Here is a 14,102-nt window from a genome sequence, read left to right as displayed (position 1 = left end):
AAAAAAAATTTGATGCCAAAAAATTGTTTGATTGGGAATTTCGAACCTTGAAGGCTGACAAATTTAAACTTCAAGAAGGCAAATTTTGAGGGTTTCAACAAGTTTTCAAAACATTGAAAAGCAAGTTTTCAAAACACTAAAGCAATTTTGAAGACGTGTTGGACCTATTTAAAGACCCTAAATCGCCAAATCCAGTGGCTACTCCCATTTAGCCTAACTCGCCAATGCCAATGGCTACTTCCCTTTAGCCTGTACCCTTGCCCTTGCCAACTGAAAAAGCCTGCCAACTAAAAAGCCTGAAAAGGCTGAGAAGCCTGCACCCTGTGCTTGGAACTCACCAGTTTGACTGGCTACTCCCCCTTGCATGGCGAAATCGCCAATGGGGCTGGGGACACCATGGAACCCGCTAGTGGCAATGGCGTATTCGCCACGTGTCATAGCCACAGCAAATGCGCCAATGGAGCTGGTGGTTTGCATGGTTTTTGCATGCACTTTACGTAGAAAATAACACCATTATGGAATTAGTTTGAAAACAGACTTATTTCGAGAATAACTTTATAAAAGTGCCCCCTTTAGGGCAATTTGACTGCAGGACTTAGACCCAATTTTGAGTCACTCCTTTTAATGTTTGGTTGTCAATCTTTGACATCTCATAAGCTTTGTAGTGGGTGGAACCAACATGTGACAATACCTACAAATTCTCTGCACTTGCCTGCGTTAAAAAGCATGCATCTTGCATATGTCAATTTTACTACAAGTGACAATGACTGTGCTGAGACATTCTCATACTTTCTCGTCTTGAGTACTTTGGTACTTGAAGATTTTTCTTTGCATAATGATGCATAAGCCCTCCGCATATTTAATCATACCCTTTGGATATATAACACCCTTTCCCATTTGAGAATACAACAACAACAAGATTTCAAACTTGTGTTGTCTACTCTAGATCTTAGAGTGTGTTCCGATAAGAAATTTAAAATTCCGAAAAATTTTAAATTTTAAGAATTTTAAATATTTTAATTGAAATTATTTTATTTTTAAAATTTTGTGTTTGGATAAAAAAATATAAAACGGTGAGGATGAAAGAAAATGAATGTAAAAATAAGAGAAGATATGGTTGGTGTGCTCCCAAAGGGAAGGGGAAGTTGAAGGGGAACCGGGACACGACAGCGTACACCAGCACATCCAACTACAACATTCAATCAATGACACAAGGCATGACCTAGGCCCTCCGCGCTGGTGAGCACCTCCACTGCATGATGCGTAGCGATGACTGCTCTCTTGACTGGCAGGTGCAGTTCTACGTGTTTCCCTACGCCCACACCCAATCAATGCTCCACGAGTTCAAACAGTGTTTCTTGAAGAAGAAGATCATCGACGTGAGGAAAGAGTCGCGAATTCGAGAATGAGATTTTGGAAACTTTCAAGTGGAAGAGTGGACGGAGGTTATAAAGGAAATACGCGAACGTTTTGAAAGATTCTTCTATCAAGAAGAGAATTTCAATTTCTCACATTTCAGAAGGAAATTGAAATTTCATATTTTTAGTTGTTTAAAATTCTGTTTTAAAATTCCAAAAATTTAAATTCTTCATAAAAAAATCCAAACAATGAATTTTATATTACAAAAATTTAAATTCTCTGATAAATTACTTTCCTCAGTTAAAATTTTCTATCCAAACGCACTCTTAGTTCTTCCTTTGTCAATAGTTTTCTTAGTCACCAACTCTCCACCACATGCAATCTTTCTTTTCTTGAAGAAGTAAACCTTCCGTCGGATTCAACTATATGGTGACAAATTCGTGTCTCATAAAATGGCTGCAAGTGCTTTCCAATGTAAAGATATTGATATTCTCTTTGGATACCCTTCAAATAATACTAGATGTAAGTTACTTTAGAATGTTTTTGCATCTTTATTTTTTTTTTATGCTCGTAGCATGTCTACATTCTTATGTCAAAATTTTGCCAATACTCAATCTTGTATTTGAAAATATCAATTTAAATGTGTCTTCACTTCACTCTAATTGTGTAGGATCTCTCAAATCCCAGCTCAATAAAACCTCAACCTTCGTACTTTGTTAGATTGGAGTCATTGAAAGTGAAAAAGGAATTGGTTGCAGACATATCTGATGAGGAATTTTACAGAACACGGATCTTTTACAGAACATCCTGCATTTTTCTATTTTAACGTATGCTATGAATTTTTTCTTATTTGGCTTTTACCAATGGAAAATCTTAAAATTAAGACACAGATCTTTTATTCTTTTGTTATTGGAGGAGGATGAGGAGAGAAATATTCGATTTAAAACAAAAAGTTTATGTCAAATATTGTTGGAAAAATAAAAGATGATTTTGTAGCACTTTCCACGACAAATATAAATCGTCTTTGAAGCTGTCATCATGGAAAGTAAATACTTTCCACAATAATTTTTAAATCATTTTAGAATGTCGGTTTCTATATCAGTTTTATTAGAAACCATCTTAAATTATTTTATTTATTGTTAATTTAAAAAATGTTTAAAACATTAAGATTCTAAGACAATTTTTAGAAAAATCATCTTGGAAACTACATATTCTAAGATGGTTTTTAGAATAACAGTCTTAGACTTTGTAATTTCTAAACCAATTTTTAGAGAAACTGTTATTATTTTTTGAATGTCTTTTTTTTTGTTTTACATCAAACCCAATCTCCAATTTCAGAAAAACCGACACACGGTAATAAACAACTAAATATATATTTTTGCTCAAATAATTATCAATAAATTATTAACTACTTATAATGTTTACAATAAACATTTATGCATGATATAAATTCCTCTTATATCCACCATGACATCCATAGTTTTTCTCAATGTTTATAAAATGGAGCAAACCCTTTATTTTTTCAATATCCTTTCAAGGCTGTCTAATCCTCTTAAGCCCATGCATCCCAATTGTAACATCTCATTTTTCGTAAATAAAATAAAAAAGCTTTTTAGTAAAAAAAATAAAATAAAGTTTTAGAAAATGGTGAGGTTTTTATAATTAAATAAGTAAAGAAAAATAACTATATTAAAATAATGATTTGAAGAAAAAATATATTTGATTTATTAATTTGATAGGAAATAAAATAGAGTTCCTTTTATAAAATAATAAAAATAAATAAATAGAGTAAATAATAGGCTATGAGAGTACCCTATCTAAGGCATCTTAGGTCAGTTTTTAGACTGATGATACTCTCTATGCCACCTCTTCTTCTCAATTTCGTTTTTCCTTCTCCTCCTCCCAAAACCTTCACTTTTTCCCGTATATAACCAAACATGTCCCAGAAAATGACGATCTTGGACTCATTCACCGTTGGATTGTCGTGAAATTTGAGCACCAGGTTTGGAACTGATTTCCAAACATTTTCACCATTGGGAATTACGAAAAGATGTCGGAGCTGAGAGATATACCCTTCGCATTGTAACCTTTTCTTTTCTCATAGAAAAGCAAAAACATTCTCAGTAAAATTATGATCCCAAACTCGTTAACCATTGGATTGTTGTGAAAGTTTGATATGTAGTTCGTGATTCATTTTCGCATACCTTAACCGTTGAGATTTGTGAGAAAATATTTACGGAGAGAGAAAACAGAATCGCACAAAGCAGTACAAAATGAAGGAGAAAGGCTCTTAAAAATCTTATAATTATATTCCACGGTACATTGGTCAATCTTCAACATGTTCTGAAGTTTTAAAACCTTTCCAATAAATATAAGCTGCAAAACCAATTGTTGATTTCACGGTAAGAGATAGGGACGAGTGTAGGCAACAAAATCATCATATTGTACATATCTAATAAGGCATTTGTTGGGTTACAATCACCATCCAATGTTATTTTTAAGGAAAATGAGAAGAAAAGATGTAAGAATGTAGAAGAAGTAAAATTTGACCCAAGGAATTTGTTTCAATACTACAACAACAATCATAACAATAGACTTATCCCACTAGGTGATGTCATGTACATGGATTACATGTCATTGGACTTAGTTAAAAATCAAATCTTAGATATTATTCACCATCCATGCAATAATGTAACAAGGAAAACTAATCCTACTTTCACCACAAGAAATATAATGAAGTGTATGGGAAGTAAATTACCTCAAATAAATAAATATTGGGAAAAATAAATAGACCACTAGAACCAACAATCAAATGCCTTTTATTTTTTAGCATTTCAAGTTGTGACCATTAGATTATAATTATACAAAAGATATGCATGATAGAAACTAAACTTGAAAGTGTAGTCATCTCATCACCCATGTCAAGTTCCATTTTAGAGGAATCTGAATCAACATTAGTAGAACCAATTTCAAGAGAATCAGATTCAACAACATCCATAAAAGCATATTAACTCTCTTCATCAGTCAAAGAGTTGCAATAAGCACACTCCCGTCCAAATTGGGAAGCCGACATTGCAACATTAACAAGAGTCTCCTTCTAATTGGTGTGTTACACCAACTTGCCCCAATCCAGAAAACAAAAAAAAAATAAAATAAAATACACGCATTAAATAATTTTTGCTCTATCTAACATCTACTTTTTCTTACATCTAAATAATAAGTTGGCCATTAGCCTGAATTGTACTTCCTATGCAAAGACCCATCAATTGCAAGAGTTAGAGCACTATCATCAACTATTAGTTTCTAATAAACATCTGGATCATTAGAAAATGAGAACAAACATCTCAAAAGGAAATATTAGGCCCAAACCTCTTTACCCAGATGTTGCATATGATTTTGTTTTTTCATTGTCATTTCTTAATGTCTAGATACATGAATACGCCTTTCTTAACAGTATATTATATGATCTACAATTGATCTAGTCAGAAGCATCACCTATTTTTTCTTGCTTCTTTAACATTTGCCTCTCGAGTTGAAGAGCATGAAGAATGACATCTTCTCTACGTGTATATTTCTCTTTTTTTCTTTAATAGCATACCCTGGGTGGACTCCGCCCTTTCAATACATCCATCAAATTCACCACATCAGAATGCCTTCACATGCTTGGATTTCTCAAATTGTACCAATCTCTGTTAAAAATAATACCAACGAACACAAGGAAAATAAAAAAATACTAATGACATGCATCAACACTGGATATCATAAGAACAAGTCTCTATAACTTTCTAACTCACAAAGAGTTGGCACCATTCAATAACTATATACTCACACTCACAATCACATAAACTTTAACTTAATTGCTAGTGGCTAAACTCAAACAAAGGAACACTATAATAATCAAGAAAGTGTGATATGAATTATTGAATAAGAATAATAAATGTAATAAAAGGAAAAAAAAGACAATTACTTGTTGGAATCTTCCTTTCTGAGAAGCTTAACGGGAGTTCCTGAACAAGGAGAAGTAAGATGAGAAGTAGAAAGGTGATCAAAGCCAAGTATTTGACCTGGCCACCACAAACCATTCCTTCTTCGAACCCAAACAATCGATCCAACATCACAATCCACTAGACCTAACCCAAACACTCCATCTCCCTCACTCTACCTTTCATTTTCTCTCTTTTTCGCTTCCCCAATTTTTCTCTTGATTTCTTTTGGTCTTTCGATATTAATAGATGGATGTGATGCCTTAGCTGCTGATGAAGAAGGACGATGAATAAAACGACAAAAAGTGCGATGTGGGTTAGGGCACATGATTCCATTCAAATTTGGGAAATTTCATTTTTAAGGTTTTCAATTTTGACTTTGCTTAATTAAAAGCTTGAATCTTCTAGAAGCACCATGAGCTAACCACAAATCCATCACTATAATGAAGTCACACCTACCATTCTAAAAACTTAATTCCATTCCAAAACGACCATATATAGGGACCAAAGTACAACATTCCAAATCACCATCTATAGAAAAGTTCAACAGTGTTCTACATATGTTCCAACCAAGCACGCATAGACAAACATGTCATTAACACAAATTATAAGCAAACAAAGATAGGAAGACCGCGAGGGGGAATGAGCGAGGGAAAATGAACCTTACAAACGATGAGAGAGTGAAGCTATTGTGAGGGCGAGGGCATGCAATGATGACGACAATAACACACACGAGCTTCGACAACTACACTGGACAACTTCGACATAGACGCTTTTCGTAACATCCCATTTTTTCGTAAAAATAAATAAATAAATAAATATAGAGTAAATAATAGACTGAGTACCCTAGGTATAAATAGCTATGTTAAGTCAGGTGTCTTCCTCTTCGCTTCATTTTCGTTTTTCTCTTTTCTCCTCTCAAAACTCTTTCTTTTTCCCGCAGTCTACCTAACCCGTCTCAGAAAAACGATGATCTCAGAATCATTCACCGTTGGATCGTCGTGAATTTTTATCAGCACGTTCACAACCCAATTACGAGCATTCTCACCGTTGGGAATTCCAAAAACATGTCGGAGCTAAGAGACATACCTCTCGCACCGTAGCTTTCTCTTTTCCCACAAAAACCAAAAACAGTTTCAGTAAAAATACGATCCCGGTTTTGTCAACCGTTGGATTTTCATGAAAGTTGGATATGTATTAAGAAATGCAATTGCGCACACTTTCACCGTTGGGATGTACGAGATAATATTCGTGGAGGGAGAAACAGAATCGCATGAAGACAGTACAAGTGGAGGTTTCAATCCCTTCTCCGTCTCTCTGACGTTTGGGAACTCTATCGGAGCAGTCAGAGGAAAAATTGGAGGAATCTCAGGGAACCGCTAGAGATGCTGTGATCGCTTTCGGAAGACACGTGAGTCCGCTTAGAGGTAAGGGATGAGTTATTCACAATTGAGGATTAGTGAGAACATGTGTATGGATCCTTAAAGTATCAATTGAAATGAGTTTTGGGGTGTTTTTGCAATTTTCATTTTTTCCTTATAATTATTACGGTGAATTATATTTGTTTGATGAATCAGTTGATGTCCCAATGAGAAATTGCTGTGAAATTGATGTGTGTTGTTTGTGTTTGGATCCTGTGATGATCTTGAACTTGTGTTCGGGGGAGCAGATGACTAGGTGAATTGCTTTAAGGAACCTTGTGCTGAAGGACGTCAAGACACAACGCTCTGATAGGATGTGTCATTGGGATATAGGGTTTTATATTAATTGTATGAAGTCTTAGACGATCTTGTTTGAACCGAGATAACTTTATTATTTATTTGTACAAGTTTGAATATCATATAGAAGAAAGTGAATGTGAGCCTTTTATCCCTTTGAAAGACTTGTATTTAAAAATGTAAAAAAAAAAATACTTTTAATTAATATTTGAATTTTTATTCCTTTACTAGTATATATGTGAGAGGTAGAGGGTGTCACACTTTTTAGGGTGTGACTAAGTCAGAGAGACAGAGGGAACAAAGAAGGTGAGGTATGAGTGAGACGAACTCAGAGGTTAAAACCAGGCATGAGAAAAAAATACTTCACTTTGCAAAGAATTTGAATTGTCAATTTCAATGATGGGTCGTACCAAAATTGCCATCGATTACCAATTTCAAAGACGATTTTTCAAAAACCATCATTGAAAAAGTCACACTAATTACAAAAATGTCACCACCTTCAAAACGACAACGGTTTTGATATAACCAGGGTCGAATCACCATCGTAAAAACTATGTTTTGTAGTAGTTGAAGAAAAGATCAAGTAATAAACTGAAGAATCCAAACTGACTTTGTTAGTGTTGTCTATTGCATTGTCATTGTAAATTTTTTATTCTAGATGGTTGGTTAAAGATGACATTTAGCCATTTTTCATGTTCAACTTCACATCTAAAATTTCTTAGGTTTAGTTTCACTGTAGAATTAGATATCATCTTTTTGAAAAGAATTTTGTTACTTGTAAAATAGAATGCTCGAGAAAGTTATTGAAAAATTAGATTGAAAATGAGATAATAAAATCCTTATACATTCATAAACTATTATTGTAATTTATCATTAAGAATTTATTTAATGTCTATTTTGGTCTTTTAGTTTATTTTTTAGGTTTAATTTGATACTCTAATTCAAACATACTATTTTCATGGACTATGTTTGACAAAATTAGTTGAAAGCTCGAAAGCTAGTTGAAAACTAAAAAGATACCTTATTAATTTAAAAATATTCTGCGAAACTAGTTGTTAAAATAGCTGAAAATTGTAAAATTACTAGAAAAAAAATAAATTCATAATTTATTTAAAATGGATAAACAAAAAATTTGATAAATATATTAAGGATAAAAATGAAAAAAATAGAAATTAGAAGCTAGAAGCTAGCATTTTTCTAAAAAAGATACTTCAAGTAAAGTTTCAAAAAATGTTAGAAGTTATTGAGAAACTATTAAAAAAACTTATCTATCGAACTATCAAATGAGTTTTTCAACTAATTAATAAAAAAACTAAAAATTAACTGAAATGTCTTGTCGAACATTACCATGATTTTCTGACACCATTGCCTATTGTGTCCCCTTCGATAGGTTCTTGGTCGAGTACCATAATCTCATTGCAGATGAGCAAAGCCCTACACCGTTGTGACAAGTTCTTAGTTTTCATCATCACAAATCACAATTCACAATTGTTTCCCATAATCACAAACCATAATGTGAGATCAATTTTTTACATATTTATTTAAATATTTAAAATTTAATAAATAATTATTTGATGAATAATAAGTTTAACAAAAATATTTGTTATTAATTTCATGGGTAAAACTAGATATACAATCTATTACTAAAAGAAAATTAAGTATATATAAACTCAAAAATCTATTTTCTTATATATGTTTCTTTATTATTATTTTTATTTTTAATTTTCCTTTTTTTAATTCTTATATATACATAAAGGATCTCAAGGGAGGATTTTCCATATCCGTCATTGCCTTTATATTTTTTCTTAATGCCCATAACATATTTTTGTTTGTATGTCAATTTTTGCATTCCTCAATTCACTCTAATTATGTAGGATCTCATATATTCCACTTCCTTTCTAATTGTGACACAACAAACTCAATTTGTAACCTTGTTTTGTATTATTCATAAACTAGAAAATATTTTGTAAAAAAGGTCTAGCTCACACATGGATCCAACTTTGCCGCCTATCATTAATTGTCAATTACTTCATTCAGTCAATCAATCAGTTACTTTGATTAAAATGGCTCCACTAAGGACACATGTCAACTTCTTATAAAAGCTGCCTAAACTAGCATCTAAATATCTAAGTTTGTCCTATTTGTTCTCATTTTTTATTAGTTTTGATCAGTTTTTTTCTTTCTTCTCCATTTAGTTTATTCTTTTCTCTCTGCTTTCAAAATCTTTCAGACAACACCTCAAAAAACCTCCTCTGGTCACCGACTCTAATGCGATTTTTGGCTTGTCAGGGCTGCAGCTTGAAAAAGTAAATCGATTAAAACGTTTCTGACATTCTATTATTCATTTCCCCCAAAAAAATTCCAGAAAATAGCACCATGGCCCTTTAGTGTAAATATCCTTAATACCCCCTCGGATTTCCCAACAATTGATATTAGAGTCGATGATTTGACTTAGTGATTGGCTTGAACAAGTGAAGAAGACGAAAATGAATCCATGAACATGGGGATCCCTTGAATTGAAAATGACTTCCACTCAAGGGGGAAACTACCATGTGGAAGAGAATTACAATTGAAAAGGGGGGGGGGGGGGACTATTGTAATATTAAGATTTTGAAGTTAAAGTGTGATGTCAAATTCATTTAAACGAGATTGATGTAACAAGATCCCAAAAAAAACACAAAGGATGTCAATATTAATAGACAATGTAATTCAGTTGAAAAATAGGTTTAAATGTGGTTTTGTCCTCATAAGTTCGCATTTTTTTTTAATTTTAGTGTCTCTAAGTTTTTTTTATTTATTTTTAGTTCCCATAAGTTTACATTTTTTTTTTCAGTTTTTGTGCATGGAATTTGTTTTGTTCATTTTTAGTTCATATAAGTTTGTAATATTTCAATTTGGTCCCTCTAAGTTTGATTTTTTTTTTTTTCAATTTTAGTGTGAACTTACAAAGACTAAACTGAGGGAATGTTGAAGATGACGACAGATAAGAGACAACAGAAGCGAAGCAGAAGTGACAGAGAAGAGGAAAGGGACAGGCTGAGTGAGTTGCCTGACTGTGTTGTGCTCCACATAATGGAATTTATGGACACAAAATATGCTGTACAAACTTGTGTCTTGTCTAAAAGATGGAAGGACCTTTGGAAGCGTCTAACTTATCTTGGATTCAATACAACCCTCTTTAAAAATGTTGTCAAATTCAACAAATTTGTGTCTCGCGTTCTGTCTGGCCGAGATGGTTCAGTTTCCCTGCTCAATCTTGAATTCACGTGTCGCGGTATGGCAGAGCCCAAGCTCTTCAATAGGCTGATGAAATATGCTGTGCTGCACAATGTTCAGCAGTTTACAGTATCTCTAAATTTAAGCTTCAGACAGAGTTTCGAGTTTCGCCCCTACATCTTTTCCTGTGAGTCCTTGACATTTCTGAAGCTTTCATTTAATTCTTTTGACACCTCGATTGTAGCACTTCCAGGATCTCTGAACATGCCAGCATTAAAAAGCTTGCAACTTGAGGCTGTCTCTTTTACTGCAAGGGACAATGACTATGCTGAGCCGTTTTCTACCTGTAATGTGCTGAATACTTTGATACTTGATGGTTGTTCGTTGCATAAAGATGCAAAATTCCTCTCTATATCAAATTCTAGCCTCTCTAGTTTGACCATAAGTGGTAGCTTTGAAGGAGGAGCTTACAAAATTGCGCTTTCTACTCCAAACCTTAGTTCTCTCACAGTCACGGGTCATAATAATCACACAATCTCCTCCGCATGCAATCTTTCTTTCCTTGAAGAAGTAACCATTGACACCCTTGGTTATACACTTTTTCCGAATACAGACTTACTCATCATAAGCTGGCTGCAAGTTCTCACCAATGTAAAGATACTGAGGCTCTATTCGGGTACCCTTCTGACAATACTACGGGTTAGTTACTATGCTTTCTCCTCTTTACATCTTTTATTTTTTTCATAATGCTCATAAGATGGGTGTTCTTGTGTCAAATTTTTAGCCGATACTCAATCTTGCAATTAAGAATGTCAATTATAATATGCCTCCTATTCACTCTAATTGTGTAGGATATATCAAATCCTGTTTCGGTGAGTACTCAGCCTCCCTGCTTTGTTCAATTGAAGTCATTGATTTTGGCGAACCAACCATCTGCAGATATATCTTTTGAGCAACTAAAGAGAGCAGTGGAGTACCTACTTCAAAACTCTCCACAACGTAGAATTGATTAAATCTTCAGGTAGAGTTTTTTCCATATTATTCAGTTTTACTTATTTTATGCTTCTGTTTTTTCCATGATACAGTGAGACTCTCTTCCATCCATGTCATCATTGTTTTTTTTTTTTTTTTTATGAAACTACACTATGGGGAGCAATGTGTCTGAGACAAAAAATTTATTATTTTTTTGTTGGAGAATGCTGATGAGTAAAATATTCTGTTTACAACTGAATTGAGACTGCAACAGAAAACTAGTTTTTATTTGAGTTCTTTTGAAATGAGAACAAATATCTTTTAGTGGCAATCAGTTTATGTTGTCTTTGAAGTTTTTGCATGGTATGTGTTACAACAGTCTGGATCATCCTTAAAGAACAAAACTACCGAAGAAAAAAGGACACATACTAGACTGAGGAATCTGAAGTGGTTTTGTTTGCTAGTGTTGTATGTTGCATTATGACTGTGAAACTTTCAATCATGAAATTGGATCGAATCCTTCTTTTCACTTAAGGCTAAGATTTAGCTGTTATATTGTCATTCAATTTCACATCTGAAATTTCATAGAATTAGTTTCATGGTAGATCTAGATACAATCTTTTTGAAAAGCATTTTGGTAATTTCAAAATAGGAAGAGCTCAAAATGCATTTTTGAAAAGCCTTAAGCATGTATAGTACCTCTGCATTGCTGGCTAAAGTTCGGTCTTTCTGAGTTCTCAGATTGTAAGTTTGCAACATAAAATTCAATGCTTGTAACACCTATAATAGGATAGTCACAGGCCAATCATGAATGAGTGTGGTAGTGGCAGGGAAGAGAAATTAGACCCATAGAGGAAGAAGTGAGGAGTGGAACATGCTAATGTGGTTGAAGGAGAGAGAATATAACAGAAAATGACAGGTGGCAAGGGGAGAGAGGGAGGAGAGAGAAGGTTATCTAATGGGTGTAGTTGTGGTAATCAAATAAGGGGTATCAAAAAATTAGTATCAAATATCAATATTGGCTAGGCTGAGTGAAGTTCTGCCTCAGGAAAGGGGTTCTCTAATTTCTGTTATTGTTTGTTTTCTATCTTTCATCTTGTAAGGAGCTAGTCTCCAGCTATAAGCCATTACCCTATTTTTCTTTTTATATTTTCTTGGATTGCAACATTGTAAAAGAGGTTTATACCTCTGATATTGTTCCAATTCAGTATCAACATTACTTGAGTTTTACCATTCCTATTTTGGCTCCTAACAGATAGCTTTCTGCCTTTCTCGTGTGTTATTGTTTTCAATTCGTTCTCCCCTGTTATTCCTATATTGTTTGCATGCTGTTATGTATCTTCCAGAAACTTCACATATATTTTTTGTATATGTTACGTATAATCTGTGCAAGGCAATAATCTTGGCAACTTTTACTTTTTATGCATTTAGTGGATAAGATAAAGCCTAAGGAGATCTTTGTTTAGATGAGAAAGCCAGTAATTGTCACTCCAAAATATATGAAGACTAGTGGCAGGCATTGACAACACTACAATTAACTGATTAAGTGAACATATGTCTGAAACTTGTGTTTTGATTCACTCGCACTTGTTCTTTGTAGCTTTAGAGATAGAAATCACTACAAGCAAAACACTCTTAATTAGATGTTGCAAATTATGTTGAAACTTGAGCATGTGTTTGGCATAAATTTGCTAGGGACTTCCTTAATAACACCCCACTTTCTTGCTTCTAGTTTTTCCTTGCATACTTGGTGTAGTTCTATGGCTGCTAAGTCAAGTTGAATCATAAAATGATTTACTAGTGATGGCATGTCATTTTCTTAATTTGACCTATCGAATATTAACTTGAACATTTCTTGGTATAGGCTTACTCCTTATTATAAATTGTTTTTGACTAAGTTTAACTCTTGCTTATTTAGGTTCCTTGGTCATACATTGTTGATCCAAGCCCTCAAAGGATCCTATGTGGCTCAATTTGGTGAGAGACTGTTTGTTGGCTTCCTGTATTACATGGCCTAGTACTGTGTAGGTTCTTAATGTCTTTAATAAGATTGTAGTTTTGACCTAAAACCAAGAAAATATTGTAGTAATGATGAGTAGCTGGAAGCTTGGAACTGTTCCCTTAACTAAGGAAAATAACAGTTTGAGAATTCATCGCTACTATCGGTTTTCTTTTCATTTTTATTTTATTTCTAATCATATCCTTGACTAATTTGAGAGTTGAGGCCCTGAAACAGTCCTCAGCGTTCAGCCTTGACAATTGAACATAAACCCAAGTTTGTGAAGAATCACTCAAAAGATCTAGAGTCATTATGATTCTAGGGCCTGCACCTCCGAATGCTCAAAAAAACCTAACTCGTTTTCACAAACCTTCACCATTGGGATTTGCGAGATAATATTTATGGAGAGAGAAAACAGAATCGCACGAAGAAGTACAAAATGGAGGCCTCAATTCCTTTTTCTCTTTGATGTTTGGTAACCCTATATTTTCAATTGGAGGAAAAACTTGAGGAATCTCAGGAAACCGTTAGAGATGTTGCTATTTTTGCACAATGCACACGTGAGCCCGCTTAGACGTAAGAGATGAGTTTATCACAATTGGGGTTAGAATGAACATGTGTAGAGATCCTTAAAGGATTAAATTGAGGTTTATTTTGGAATGTTTATTGATTCATGAGGTGTGATAACGTGTAATATTGACATTATACCATTGTGATTGGGATCAAGTGTATGTGATAAATTGAGTATGTATGTGATTGAGATGTTGCGTGCATTGTGATGTTGTGTGCATTGAGTTATGAACTATGAATTGTACAATCGCACGACTATAAGACCTTTTAAGGGTGACGAGTTAA

General features: G+C 33.8%; 1 protein-coding gene across 1 annotated transcript; it reads left to right on the top strand.

Annotated features, from left to right (window-relative positions):
* The first annotated feature begins 9,349 nt into the window (after window positions 1–9,349).
* Window positions 9,350–13,667, top strand: LOC102666210 (F-box/FBD/LRR-repeat protein At1g78750). The gene is made up of 3 exons (XM_006587272.4): window positions 9,350–10,975; window positions 11,128–11,297; window positions 13,167–13,667. The coding sequence occupies exons 1-2, from the start codon at window positions 10,025–10,027 to the stop codon at window positions 11,287–11,289; spliced, it is 1,113 nt and encodes a 370-aa protein (XP_006587335.1). The 5' UTR covers window positions 9,350–10,024; the 3' UTR covers window positions 11,290–11,297; window positions 13,167–13,667.
* Window positions 13,668–14,102: the final 435 nt, after the last annotated feature.

The sequence above is a fragment of the Glycine max genome, chromosome 9 (assembly GCF_000004515.6).
Source record: "Glycine max cultivar Williams 82 chromosome 9, Glycine_max_v4.0, whole genome shotgun sequence".
In the NCBI taxonomy this organism is placed as follows: Eukaryota; Viridiplantae; Streptophyta; class Magnoliopsida; order Fabales; family Fabaceae; genus Glycine; species Glycine max.
This window is presented reverse-complemented; position numbering and strand designations above follow the sequence as displayed.

Coding starts and splice junctions, on each gene's coding strand:
- LOC102666210 (XM_006587272.4), top strand. CDS start 10,025: ATGTTGAAGATGACGACAGATAAGAGACAACAGAAGCGAAGCAGAAGT. Junction 10,976..11,127: donor CCCTTCTGACAATACTACGG/GTTAGTTACTAT, acceptor CTAATTGTGTAG/GATATATCAAATCCTGTTTC.